This window comes from Lycium barbarum, chromosome 3, assembly GCF_019175385.1.
Source record: "Lycium barbarum isolate Lr01 chromosome 3, ASM1917538v2, whole genome shotgun sequence".
Lineage (NCBI taxonomy): Eukaryota > Viridiplantae > Streptophyta > Magnoliopsida > Solanales > Solanaceae > Lycium > Lycium barbarum.
This window is the reverse complement of record NC_083339.1, coordinates 107,733,105-107,747,950: the sequence shown is the minus strand read 5'-3', so window position 1 is coordinate 107,747,950 and position 14,846 is coordinate 107,733,105. Positions and strand designations below refer to the sequence as shown.

General features: G+C 34.1%; 1 protein-coding gene across 1 annotated transcript; it reads left to right on the top strand.

The window, feature by feature from the left end:
• Positions 1-12,012: 12,012 nt before the first annotated feature.
• Positions 12,013-14,788, top strand: LOC132631754 (small ribosomal subunit protein uS15). Its single transcript, XM_060347451.1, has 5 exons — positions 12,013-12,170; positions 12,252-12,324; positions 12,422-12,560; positions 12,776-12,962; positions 14,547-14,788. The coding sequence occupies exons 1-5, from the start codon at positions 12,148-12,150 to the stop codon at positions 14,578-14,580; spliced, it is 456 nt and encodes a 151-aa protein (XP_060203434.1). The 5' UTR covers positions 12,013-12,147; the 3' UTR covers positions 14,581-14,788.
• The last annotated feature ends 58 nt before the right edge of the window (positions 14,789-14,846 follow it).

Below are 14,846 nucleotides of genomic sequence, written 5' to 3'. Positions count from 1 at the left end.
TATTTGAGTTCCAGATTTAGTTCGTGATTCTTATGCCTTTGATACTCTTATGCTTTACATACTCAGTACATTATCCGTACTCACTCCCCGTTGCTCGGGGGGCTATGTTCATGCCCGCAGGTTCAGGTAGACCGACAGGTGGTCCAGCTTAGTAGGACTTCTATATCCAGCCGTGGTCAGTGCGCTCCATTTGATCCGGAGTTGCAGTCTATTTTGGTATGCTAGTATTTTGAGATGTACATGCTTGTGGGTATGACGGGGTCCTGTCCCGTCCTTTCTACAGCTTTCATTCCAGTAGAGGTCTGTAGATAGTTGTATGTATTAGTCAGATGATGTAACCTTGTCGGCTTCTATTTTTTTGTGTACAGTATATGTAGCAGCCTAGCTGGATTACACTGTTCTTTCAGCATGTATGTATATATTCAGATTGTACAGAGTTCATGATGTCACCCTCTCATGAGGCAGTATGAGTTCAGTTTCAGATGCTTGTGAGCCCTTGATGTTCATTATTGTCCAGAGATAGTATAGGGGTGTTTGGTCACTAGAGGTCAGACACTCGTCACGACTCATCAGTTTGGGTCGTGACAAATTCATTCCTTCAAGGAAAACACAACACAATCTTCTATAATACCCACATCTTATATATCGTATGCTAACGAATATCATGAATGACTGACCCTGCATATATATCATATGCTGATATGGTATCATAGAGGACTGATTCATTCCTTCAAAAAAGAGCTCAGTCATCAATGATACCCACTTGGTATATATTATATACTGACATGGCATCATAGAGATTAATTCATTCCTTAAGCAGTTTCTTATGATACCCACATAATATATATCATATATTGACAGGGTCTCATAAAGGACTGATTCATTCGTTAAGAAAATAAAAAAATCTCAGTCTGTTATGATGGTATATGTCATATACCGACAAGGTATATTAAAGGACAAAGTTCATTCATTCAAAAGAAAAAATTATAATAAAAAAAAATCAACAAAAAGAGTTTAAGCTTAATTTTAATAATTTAGTTTTTAATCATTTTTAGCAAGTTAATTTTGTAAAATAAATTATAAAAAATAGAGTAATATTTTATATATAAGTTTTATTTTTATTTGCAAAATTTTTTTTATAAGAATATATTTTCTATTAATTTATATTTTAATAAATAAGTAGTGACTTTAGTATGTTGTTTAATTATTCCTTGTTATAGTCTACATTCTTATTGATCTAAAAATCGTTAGCTAATATTTGGATCTTTGTATTTTATTTATCTCTGACAAGGAAAGGAAAAAAAAAAGGAGAAGAAAACAAAGTAAAGAAAAGACAAAAAAGATAGCAGGAAAAGGACAAAAACCAAGCAGTACAAAGTAGGGGTGGGCGTTCGGTTATTCGGTTCGGTTTTATCAAACTTCGATTCGGCTATTTCGGTTTCGGTTTTTTTAAGTTGGACACCAAATACCGAACAAAACTAGTCCGGTTCGGTTTCGGTTTTTTCAATTCGTTTTTTTTATATGATATTAGAAGCGATTTCATTTACACTAATTCATATTCTCAAAAGCAATAAAACATAAAACTGATAAATTGAAATTAAAATAATTTTTTTATTAATAATGAAAATAACGAAATCAATTACAAAATGAATAACTACACTTTGCAAGAGTAAAAAACTATAATCAACCTAAGAGTATCTCAACTCTACGTTGATTTCACAAAATATGATCCTACCAAGTAATGGCAAAATAATTAAAACTACTAAGAAAAATTGGTTCGAGTAGCCTTTACATCAATACAGCTCCTAATATTCTCCAAGCTCTCACCAAATGAGAGAGAATATACTTGTCAAGAAGGGAATAAACTACGGTGGGCGTTCGGTTCTTCGGTTCGGTTTTATCAAACTTCAGTTCGCCTATTTCGGTTTCAGTTTTTTGAAGATGGACGCCAAACATCGAACCAAACTAGTTCGGTTCGGTTCTTTCGGTTTTAGTTTTTTGAAGGTGGACACCAAACACCGAAGTTCGGTTCGGTTCTTTCGATTTCGGCTTTTTGAAGTTCGGTTCCGTTCGGTCCGATTTTTCAATTTTCAGTATTTATGCCCAACTCTAGTACAAAGTAGCGGGAATCACGAAAGGTGCAATTTTTAGAAGTGACATACGGTTAATTATTTATAGGTGTGTGGATAGATTAGTTATTAAATTCTACGGGGACAGGATAAGATAATATTTTATTTTTTATAGGTATTTTGTGTTGTTTTTCCAAAATTAAAGACCAGCCTGTTTGAAGGGAAAAGTGCACTTTTTTGAGATTTCTACGCTATAGGTCACTAATTAATAATTATTTTATTAAATAACATTACTTTTGATTTGTTTCAAAAATAACAAAATTATTAACAATTATAGCACAATATTGTGCGCGTGTAGTAATCAGCAAAGGGGTTTAGAAACTAAATAATGTCTTAATTTAAGAGATCAGTGATAATGACTTTAAGGGATCAGTTTTAATCCTTCCTTATTCTGTACTCTCTCTCCTAATTAGACTATCTCAATTTTTCTTAATCGGCTATAAAATAGAATTGTTTTCCTTAATAAGTTAATATATCTAATTTATCCCTAATATTTTATGTTCATACCTGATTTATATATAATGTATAATCATCACATGTATTCATAATTTATTTCTAAGCAAATATAATATATAGATGGAATACAAATTAAATATACATATAAGTTTTATACTATAAATATTTCACAAATATACTGGATAAATGCACAATTTTTTTCCATATATATGGTATGTTTCTAGTATAAATAATTTATATCTTCAGCATACTATGAATATACCATAGGTTTTTGTAATTTTTGTATATTAAATGACCACAATCATGCAAACTCTAATTTTTTATTTATATTATATTTATACCATTAAAAAATAAATCATAATATGCTCTTTGTGGTTTCTTTAGGGAGGAGAGAGAAGAAAAAAAAATATCATAGCATTTACTTCGTAATTTAGTAGGCGTTTCGCCGTAGAAATCAAAAACTTTTTCACTTTTTTTGGAATTTTGGAGTTGGAGTTGGAGTTGTGTTTGGCCATAATTTTTGAAATTGTATTTTTTTTGTTGAAATGTAGTTGTTTTAGTTGTGAAAAAAGTGAAAATTTTGAAAAATAAGTTTTTCTTGTTTTTTCAAATTCCGAAATAAAACTTCAAGTTGTATTTGAAATTTTCATAGCCAAACACTGATTTCGGGAAAAAGTGAAAAAAAAAATCGAAAAAAAGTGAATAATTCTTATGGACAAACGGGCCCTTACTTTGAGAAGAGAGAGAACATAGGGTTGAGTTATTAGGACCCCTTTGACCATGATAATTTTTAACTTTTTTCCGGAAACTTTTTCACTTTATTTGAAAATCAGTGTCTGGTCATGAAAATTTCAAATACAACTTGAAGATGTATTTGGAATTTGAAAAACATCAAAAACCTGTTTTCACTTTTTTCACTTTCAATACATTTAAACAACCAAATATTTTTTGCAAAAAACTATAAATAAACAGCACTCTATCTTCAACTCCAAATTCAAAATTCCAAATAAAGTGAATAATTTTTTTATTTTCTTGGCCAAACGCCTACTTAATATGCTAGAATTGATATTCTATTCACGGAAAAGGGTCAAATATACCCCTGTACTGTCAGAAAAGGGTTAAATATACCCCAAATTATATTTTGGGTCAAAATATATCCTTCCCGTTATACTTTGGGTCCAAATATACCCCTTTGTTATACTTTGAGTTCATATATATCCCTCCTTCGTTAAAATTGCCCATGGTGGGCACTGACAACTCGGTGAGGTGGACACCACATGGCATGCCACCTCACCACCCCAACCCACTTACCCCTCTTTTCCCTTTCTTCTTCCACCACTACCATCTCCTCCTCTCCACAACCTTTGCCACCATTAGCACCACCTTCATCTCAAAAGTTAGACTTAGGTAAAAATTGCTTAAAGTATTCATAAAACTGAATACTTCCACTGATTCCAGCGAAGATCTTTCTCCTTTTTTGATTAAAAATGCAAACTGAAATACAAAGTTGGATACTTATCCCTTTATTTAATAGTTAGTTTTGGCAATTAGTACTATAAAGAACCAAAAAACGCACAATTACCGTGAAACCTTGTTTTTATCAAAGCAAGCATATATATGTATAGCATGTAAAAACTCAATAAAGAAAACAAAAAAGAAGAAAACGAAATAAATAAAATTTTCAAAATCATGAATTTTCTCAAAATGTTTACTTAGAATTGGCAAAGGTGGATGTCATTGGTGGCCCTCCAATATGATGAAGATGGAAATGGTGGTGTGGTGGCGCTAATGATGGCAAAGGTTGTAGAGAAGAGGAGATGTTGTGGTGGAAAAAGAAGGGAAAAGAGGGGTAATGAATTGGGGTGGTGAGGTGGCATGCCATGTGGTGTCCACCTCACGGAGTTGTCAGTGTCATGTCATATATCATATCCACCATGGACAATTTTAACGAAGGAGGAGTATATTTGGATCCAAAATATAATAGAGGGTATATTTGGACCCAACGTATAACGAGAAGGGTATATTTGGACCCAAAGTATAACGAGGGGTATTTTTAACCATTTTCTGATAGTACAAGGGTATAATTGACCCTTTTCCGTTCTATTTAACATGAGGAGTTAAATAAGTTTTAATGTATGATTTCGAAATTAAACTGAGGAGTGCAATTAAAGGTTTTTAGTGGAATAAATTATAATTTATTGTGGTAGGATTAATTCACTCATATTCCGAATTAATACCGCAATAGGAAGCCTCGTTATTAAATCTGTGGTCCCTGTTGTGCCTGAATATTCTAGAACAAGGAAAATAAAAGGAAAAATAATATCCTTGGTGGGTAAGGAAAGGGCCACACGTTTTTTGCTAGGGTTTTACCCTAAAAACGTGTATATGTAAACAAGGCTATTCAACCCTAAAGGATATTGATACTCTAGCCGCAATACTCATGGAAATTCAGGATACAGCAAAAGATCGCAGACCTAGAGAGCACGGCTACTGTTGAAGATTTTTGTAACAACTTCACAATGTTAGTATTCCAATCTTGTGTTTGATTATGTTTGTCTAGTTTACATGTAAGAATTTGATCTTAGTTGTTTGCTTCCGCAGCACATATATGCTTGTTATCTAACAATTAGCATCAAGAGCCGTCTTACATCTAACTAGATAATGTAATACTTCATGAAACAGAAACCCTAGTATTGGTGTTGTTTTTTGAATGCATGTTTGTCATGTTAGTTTATGAAAAACAACGTTGTTTTATGAAAAATGAGATTGATTATATTGTTTATGAATTCTGGAATCACGAATATTATTAAAACAAGTATAATATGTGATATGATCGAATCTGAATTTATTTTGAAACCCTAAAAATGTTAAAATCGATTTTTACCGAATGATTATGATTTTGGAATTCGGAATTTTTAATGAACTCCGATTGACCCGAAATTTGGTAGGTTCATCGGAAGCGGCCCACTGAGCAATACTCACTGTTTTGCTTTGACCAATGGCCTTTTTTGGCCATTTGGGGTTGTTTAGATGGGTTTTTGGGCGTTTTTCTGTTTTCTGGAAAAAAAAATAACTAAAAAAAATTATTTTAACAAATAATGGTGTTAGGGCTCATTCTCTATGGTCTCCATTGTATATAGCAGTGATATAATGAGTTTATGTGCTGACATAGGTCTTCCTCCCCATCGGATAGATTCATTATGATTAATTACTGTGTTCTAGTCGTTAATTGATAGCTTGTCTTGACTCTCCAACTGAGTTACACGTTGGTTTAATAGAATTAGGGATAATTAAATGTGATATTTACCTAATGTAAATTAGCAGTTTACTCTCCATCTGAGTTGGTTCTGTTTTTTTATGGGGAAATATATCTGGCATGACTCATATATTTTGCATGAATAGTTAAGTTTCCTTATCGAATCTAACTGTTCGGTAAGCATAGTTTTATGTCTGATGTGTGGTTTGAATTTTATTATTCTTTCAGCATAACTAATGATCTATTTAATGTTTGTATCTCTTGTATTAATCATGTCATCTTTCAACCCACTTACCGTTGCTCTGATGTCAATTGTTAGATAAAAGGCATATATGTGCAGCAGAAGCAAACAACCAAGATCAAATTCTTACATGTAAACTAGACAAACATAATCAAACACGAGATTGTGATACTAAACTTTTGAAGTTGTTACACAAATCTTCAATAGCAGCTGTGCTCTCTAGGTCTACAATCTTCTGCTATGTATCCTGAATTTTTAAGAACGAAATACTTGAGTGGCAACTATTGCAGCTGGAGTATCAATATCCTTTAGGGTTGAATAGCCTTATTTACATATACACGTTGTTAGGGTAAAACCCTAGAAAAAAACTTGTGGCCCTTTTCTTACCCACCAAGGATATCATTTTTCCTTTTATTTTCCTTGTTCTAGAATTGTCACGACCCAGCTAGGGGCCGTGACGGGTACCCGGGGCTGACCACCGAGCACCGCTCGTTCTACTACTCATCATACTCATTAAGCCTCCTTTTTCGTTCATAATCTCATAATCATAAGAAAATCATTTTCATTAAAGAACATAAATACTTTTATAGACATGAGCCCTTTGGCACATATCTACACATAATGTACACATATCTACATAAATACAGTAGTGACCTTGTGAGACCATATAACCCACACATACGTATCTACGAGCCTCAACTAGTGTACTAGACATATGGACGGGACAAGACCCCGTCGTGCCCAAAATATTTATATATATATATATATATATATACACAAAAGTATAAACCCGATTAGCACCTCCGGAATAATGGAGTGCTTTTGCAAATATGCTGATAGCTCCTAAAGGTCTACGCCGTCTCCCTGTCTACCTGTGGGCATGAACACAGCGCCCAAAGAAAATGGACGTCCGTACGAATATTGTACTGAGTATGTAAGGCATGAATGAAACAAACATAATAGAGAAATCATAAGTCATGAGGTGAAGGCAAAACCTGCGCGACCTTTAAGGTTGAATGCATTTCATACATATATCACATATACATAATCGTCGTACATGAACCATCATAGCGTATACATCATCATGTCATATAATTCATCATCGTAGCACCGTAGCTTCTCATACACATAAAACATTATCCGTATTCGGCCACGTAGGGCTCGACAACATCCGTATTCGGCCACATGGTGGCTCGACAGTATCCGTATTCGGCCACGTAGTGGCTCGACAATATCACATACATATCTTCCATATTCAACCACGTAGTGGCTCGACCATATCACATGCATCATACAAGGATCAATATATCTCATCATTATCATTGCCGTCACATACATCTTATAAGCTTATCGTAACCTTTCATTAATGCACACATTTAAATTTAAAGACAATCTATGAAAATCACATCATATTCGTAGCACGAATTTCGTATAAATATCGTATGATAGTCTTTATAATCTTCGGGCTTAAGCTCATCTTTTCCATAATCATTTCTATAGTGTATCTCTTACCTTTATCTCATATGAAATCCTTCATGAACATAGGCTCGTAGTTTCTTGAAACATTGGTCATAGGACATGCATTGAGGCTTATGAACAATCTATAACAATGTCGGGGTAACGTAAGGTTGAGAGCCCCCGCTTATATTATGAACGTTTATGAGTATCGTGCCTCGCCTTGAAGGAAATAGAGCATAAGGCGAGTGTTAACAAAGATAACATTATTAGCCTTATAAGAACATTATGCCACAATTTCTTGAATCGCTATACTCTAGCTCATTATCATCACCATCATATTCATATGTAATTCAATATATTGAAGGACTCATAGGCTTCGTTTTGTAAAAGGATTATATAAGACTTGAAGGATTCATGCCTTTTGAAAGAAAAGATAAGCCTTACATACCTTTTCCTTTAGCTATTCTACCGCTTGATCGTTCCTCTTCAATATTCGCGTTTTTACCGTCAAGAGAATTCACATCAACGACAGTTAATCGACTATAAGAACGCGTGACTATTTTCTAGGGAAAATTGGGCAGCATTTCCTTTGTTTCTACTACTTTTCCCATGTTTCATTTAAACTACCAAACGTTCACAACAACACTCACAATATCGTACCAACAATCGTCATTTATCTACATTTACCACATTCCACCATTTTTCTCCAATTTCTCCACATTTACGGGTTTTAGCTCATCATCACATTTTCTCATACATCACACCTATTTTATGGTCTACACGTCATTTATATCATATTTATACTCCCAGCTCATCAACATTCATAATTCAATCCAACTATCATTCAACTATGGCACTATTCACATTTTATGACCCATTTACTACACTCTTCTATAATCCAAGTGTTTCAACGTATAAATGCTTCAATCATCATGAGAAAGTCATAAAACTTACCTTAGATGTGTTAAGAACAAGCCTTGAGTAGCAATACTCTTCTATACCAAAAACCCTACTTCACTTCCTTTGCAATTTCTTGGTGTAGATGAACTTTGATGAGTTTCACACTCTTGATTTCATGGTTTTAGTGTTGTTGATCTTGATTTTCCTTTGCTTCTCTTGTGGATGAATATTAGAGAGTATTCTAGATGTTTCTTGAAGTGTGGAGTGAAAATGAAATGAATGGAATGAAAAAGGGTCCCTTATACTTAACTTAAAATCTGATTTTTATGAACAGTAGTCGAAGTGCACAGTGGCCGTAAACCCAGTTTACGGTCCGTATTCCAGTTTACGGGCCGTATATCGTGGTCGTATTTAAGCATATCAAACCAGAAAGGTATGTTGAGGATCATAGTGATTTACGATTGCAGTTTACGGGCCGTATTTCAATTTACGGTCCGTATTCCAAGTCGTATTTAACCATTTAAACATTTGACAGAAAGTTGAAGTCTTGTAAGTTGGAATACGACCTGGCAGTTTATGGGCCGTATACCACTTTACGGTCCGTATTTCATGTTACGACCGACTGGCCAAAATGCAAATCTGTAACTTTTTTTTTCACATTTTCAAAACCTATGATTAGTCATTATGGAGCATAACCTATCTCTTATTACAATTGCCTTTGAAATCTTACTTAAGGTCGTCAAACGTCGTTCCCTTCTAATTGAAACATCATATACCCGTATTCTTCGTTAGTCTATTCATTATACGTTCACGGGGAAATTTCCAAGGTGTAACAAGAATATTCAGGCACAGCAGGGACCACGAATTTAATAGCGAGGCTTTCTATTGCGGTATTAATTCGGAATATGAGTGAATTAATCCTACCACAATAAATTACAATTTATTTTACTAAAAAACTGTAATTGTACTCCTCAGTTTAATTTCGAAATCATACATTAAAACTTATTTAACTCCTCATGTTAAGATTGCAGATATCAATCAATTAAATTAAATTATTGATAATTTAATTCATTGACTAATTGAATCCTTTATATTTCTGCTTAATTTATATCATGTGACGGATACAAAATCCACCTGTAGGGTTTTCACATGAGAGTTATAAACATCCATGAAGGGGTATCATCAATCTCAAAGTCGAGACATGTATTCTATCAACTAATTATTATTTCACAAATGTAATTTGCCGTTATCGAATTTACCAGGAATATATAGACCCGCAATTGAGTTGTACCTTTTAATAAATCAAAATAATGAACAAATCACATTGATCATAATAATCATATCAAGATTAAGAGTATAAGTACATTTAATGAGCTAGAGAGGTTGTCTTGTACATTCAGTACAAAAACAATTATCTCTACTTGCTCCGTTCAATACATACAAAATGTACAAGCATAAGAAGTTGGAATAAAACCATTCCCATAATCAAGATAGATTATATTTTAATCTTATGCTACAATGATTAAGATACTTTGCCCAATTTCATCTTTGATTGTGAACATTAACTTTATAACTTATAAGAACCGATAATTTAATCTTCTGCGCATGAGCTAAAACTCCATACACCAAATCGTCTACTATATAGTAAAGGGCATACATATGAACAAATGATCTATTTAAAATAAAACTTTATTGAATTGAATAAATAAATAAACAATTGTTCCATAAAGAATAAAACATAATACTATAATCAAACTACATGGTTAATAGTATATCCTAACAACTTTTTTATGCTAGAAACATGAAAGCTAAGAGCCCGTTTGGATTGGCTTACAGCTTAAAGTTGTTTGCAGCTTATAAGCTGAAAAAAATAAGTTGGGGTAGTCCAACTTATTTTTTTTGGCTTATAAGCTGTTTTCAGCTTATAAGCTGCTTTAGATAAACTAAGTCAAATGGGTCCAATTATTTTTTTGAGCTTATTTTAGCATAAAATGACTTTAAGCTGGCCAGCCAAACACTCAAAAAAGCTGAAAACAGCTTATAAGCCAACTTATAAGCCAATCCAAACGGGCTCTAAAATTAGAGCCCGTTTGGCTTAGCTTATAAGTTGCTGAAAACAGGTTTTGAGTGTTTGGCTGACTAGCTCATAAGCCATTTTGTGCTTAAAATAAGCCCAAAAAAGAAGTTGGGGTAGCCCAACTTTTTTTTTTTGGGGCTTATTTTGCCCAACTTTTTTTGGGGGCTTATTTTAAGCTAAGCCAAACGGGCCCTTAATGTAGCACACTTACGTAATCATCTCAATTCTTTTTTGGATTAAACTAAGGCAAACTTACTCAAATGACTACCTTATTGTAGCTTCCTACCATTTGTAGCTACCCTTTTAAATATTACCATTTGTAGCTACATTTTAGCAAAATAGTGTATGTTTTCGCGTGTATTTGTTGCCAACAAATACATGAGAACACGGTAAAAAAAACAGGATCCTTGATTTTAGCCTTTAACGGTGGAGCTATTAAATTAGATATTAATATTTTTTTTTTGATGTATTTTAGTGATTTTTTTTTTTTTGCTTTGATGTATTTCAGTGATTTTTTTTTTTTGTATTTCAGTGATTTTTTTTTTTGTATTTCAGTGATTTTTTTTTTGCTATAATGTATTTTCGTGCCTTTTTTTTATGTATTTCAGTGATTTTTTTTATTTATTTTACTGATTTTTTTTTATGTATTTCAATGGCTTTTTTTGATGTACTTCTTTGATGTATTTCGAATACATTGTGTACATTCCAACTACATATGAAGCCAAATATATTTAAATTTTCGTGTATTTGAATGGATTTCAACAAATACATTCAGATACAAAGACAAAAATTAACAAAATACACTAAGAAATACACTCAAAAAATACAAAGACAAATACATTAAAAAACAGTGTATTTGTGAGATGTAGAATTTTTAATGTATTTGTATTTGGATTTTAACAAATACACACGGCCAGATCTGAGACACTATCACCGCCAAAAACCCTAATCTCTCCACCTCCACGTTATCTTCTCCTCTGCCATCTCAAAATCAGTGCCATCGCCGCCGCCATCAACAATACACACGGCCAGATATATGTCATCGCCTCACCAGATAGAGTGAAAAGAGAGAGAGGGATGAGCACATAAGGAGAGGGAGAGGGAGAGGGAGAGAGGCGGCGGATAGAGAGAGAGAGAGAGGGGTGAGCACAGAGGGAGAGAGAGAAGAGAAGAGGGGCGGCGTGGCCATGGTGGTGGTGGTTGAGAGAAGGGGAGATAAATTTTTTTAGGGTTTTGAGAAATGGATAGTGATTGGGAAAAAAGAAAGATATATGTGTTTGGGTATGTATTTTTGATATAGCTACCATTTGTAATTTAAAAAAAATTAATTGGCTATTAAATATAATTAAATAAAAGGATAGTTAATGTTAATAATTAGATTTTAAAAGAAGCTATAATGAATAAAAATTCTGAATCCTAGGCCCACTTTTATTGCAAACTATGCCAACTGAGGCCAGTAAAATTGAAACATTATCTTCGGAAAACTGGGCTTCCGAAGCCCAAAGTAGCAGCACTGTAATACTAAACCCTACTTTTGGCATACATTAAAGAACAGAAGAGAAAACATCCTTGACAACCAAAATTAAGCCTCCATTGCAGACCACCAGTAGCTAACCGTAACCCCGCCATCATGGGTCGCATGCACAGTCGTGGGTTCGTCATTCTCTTCTTCTTCTTTAATCTCTTACTCACTTCATCTCCTTTTTTCTAACATTTTCTTGTTTGTGGTTTCAGTAAGGGTATTTCAGCTTCTGCTCTTCCTTACAAGAGGACTCCTCCCAGTTGGCTCAAGATCTCCGCTCCTGATGTAAATCCACCCACCTTTTCATCACTTAATAAGTTTTTTATTATTTACTATATGTTTAGAAATTGTAAATAAGTGTGGTTGGTTATGTGCTATTCAGGTTGAGGACAACATTTGCAAGTTTGCAAAGAAAGGGTTGACCCCTTCACAGATTGGTGTCATTCTTCGTGACTCACACGGTATTGCGCAAGTCAAGAGTGTCACTGGTAGCAAGATCTTGCGTATCCTCAAAGCTCACGGTATTCTTATATCTCCTTTTTTCTATGAGAACAATTAGTTAAATGAGTATAATTATTTAGTTTGAAAAATGATTTTTGGGGAATAATGAATGGTTTGATATCCCAGACACTACTTAAAGTAGGATGCCCCTGGGTATGTTCTTGAATGCGGTTTGATATATGAGTGTTTTGGTTACATAAGTGAATGTGGCTTAATAAATGAGTATTTTGGATAGGGCTTGCACCTGAGATTCCAGAGGATCTGTACCACCTGATTAAGAAGGCTGTTGCAATTAGGAAGCATTTGGAGAGGAACAGGAAGGACAAGGATTCTAAATTCCGCTTGATTTTGGTGGAGAGCAGGATCCATCGCCTTGCTCGCTATTACAAGAAAACTAAAAAGCTCCCACCTGTCTGGAAATAGTAAGCTTCCTTGCCTCTCCCTGACTTGTTTACATTGTTGAATATGTTAGTATGGTATTTAGTTGCATTTGGTGCTCTGCAAATAGTACTCGTTATTTGATTCCATTAATATTGCTGGATTGATTGGTTATATGTTAGTACTAGTTGTAGTCTTTGTGTGTTACAAATTCTCTTTACTGAACTATTCTGAAATCTAGGTTTTCTGTCTAATGATTCTTTCAAGAAGTTAGAGACCTTTAGTCCCATTAACTTTATTCTTTTGGTGCTATAGTTATCAGTAGGCATTGGTGAGAGTTTCAAATTAGGGTAAAAACTGTACTGCACTCGCTCTTTACATGGGTTCGACATGTTGTGTGAAGTGGTTCTTTTATTTGACCCAATTGAACTGATGACCCCAAAAGATGCACAGTAGTTAGTAGCTGTTAATTTAGAGTGAGCCACATCAGTTGAGAAAATGAGTAGTTGCCTACGGATATGGTCTTGGGCAATCATTACCTTATGAATTAGGCCTAAGCTCCGTTTTCTTTACATCGCATCAAAGTCAGACCCTCTCTATTCTTCATTTACCAAGTGTTTAGCCTCCATGTTATATTCTCCACGCTACACATTAACGGGCCTAAGTGCGTGCTGCTTAAGGGGGTATTGAGTTGTTGGCTCCATCATGAGTTTGCCTATGGAATTAAGCTGAGTCTAAGATTCATTTTCCGTATAATAAAAAGTTAGCTGAAAACTTTCTAATTATTATGACTGTTGACTGTGATAGCTTTTAAACTGTTTTTCTTTTTGATGCCTACCCACATTGAGCAAAATGGATTGTGAGGATTCATGTGCTAACCCAACCAGCTTGGAATTGAGACATGGTTATTGTTGTTTGCTTCTAGACTCTTCTTGGTTATATACTCCATTCTAAATTGATATGTCCTGTTCTTGTATAGCAAGCTTTAAAGTTGTTATAAAACCAACTGTTCCTTAACACCTTCTTTTATTCCTTTCTAGTTTAAGTTTAGTATCATTTTTTTCCCAATCTAAATTGTTTTAGTGTTTGTTAGTAAAAAAAAATGCACCAGGATAACTACTATGATGTTTAAGGAAAATTTAAATTATGAACTAGTTTTCTGTCTTCAGAGTTGATATAGTTTTTCCTTAATACAGCAAAGTCTTACTTCTTACTGTAATACTCTTGTTTACTCAGTGGAATACTTGTGCACAGAGAGTATACAATCCTTTGACATTGATTCTTCAATTCTTATTTGCTTCTCTAAAAGTTCTTGGTGATTTCCTTACATGGTTCTGTCCCTGGGGCTTTTGTCTAGTGGTTAAAGTTCGTAATGTGTGAATTTAGCCACACGTCACGAGCTCTAACCTAGCCATAGACAAAAGCCTAATATTTAAGTGGAGAAAGATAAGAGTGACGGGCCCATTATTAATTGAGTTTCAAACATTGCGCCCTCAGGGATTTCTTGGTTATAAAAATATTCTTACCTGGTTCTAAGACCAACATATGGTGTATTTTTATTTTTTGGTTGTCTTTACGACTTTCTTGGTTTAATGGCGCTGATTGTTTTTATTTCCACTTATGTGCAGCGAATCTACCACTGCCAGCACACTTGTGGCTTAGAGACATAAAGCTGGAGTAGCTTTGGCTGATGGCAATATGTAGTTTTCTCGTGTCATGAATTACTTGCTAAATCCAATTTTGTTTGATTTAATCATGCTACTTAATGGAAGATAGTTTTCTGGATAATATTTGCTCCAATTTTTACCAAGTGTTAAGCTTAGATGCTTTATTTAGAAATTCAAATGAATGACTTGTTTTTCAAGTTCAACTGGTGTGGCTGCCTGTAATTTGGCTTGTTCAAAGTTATGGTTATATGCATGGCAGTG

Excerpts from the sequence above, each read along its gene's own strand:
- LOC132631754 (XM_060347451.1), top strand. The coding sequence starts at position 12,148 with ATGGGTCGCATGCACAGTCGTGG. Across the intron at positions 12,325-12,421 it reads TCAAGATCTCCGCTCCTGAT|GTTGAGGACAACATTTGCAA; the intron begins GTAAATCCACCC and ends TGTGCTATTCAG. Across the intron at positions 12,963-14,546 it reads CTCCCACCTGTCTGGAAATA|CGAATCTACCACTGCCAGCA; the intron begins GTAAGCTTCCTT and ends ACTTATGTGCAG.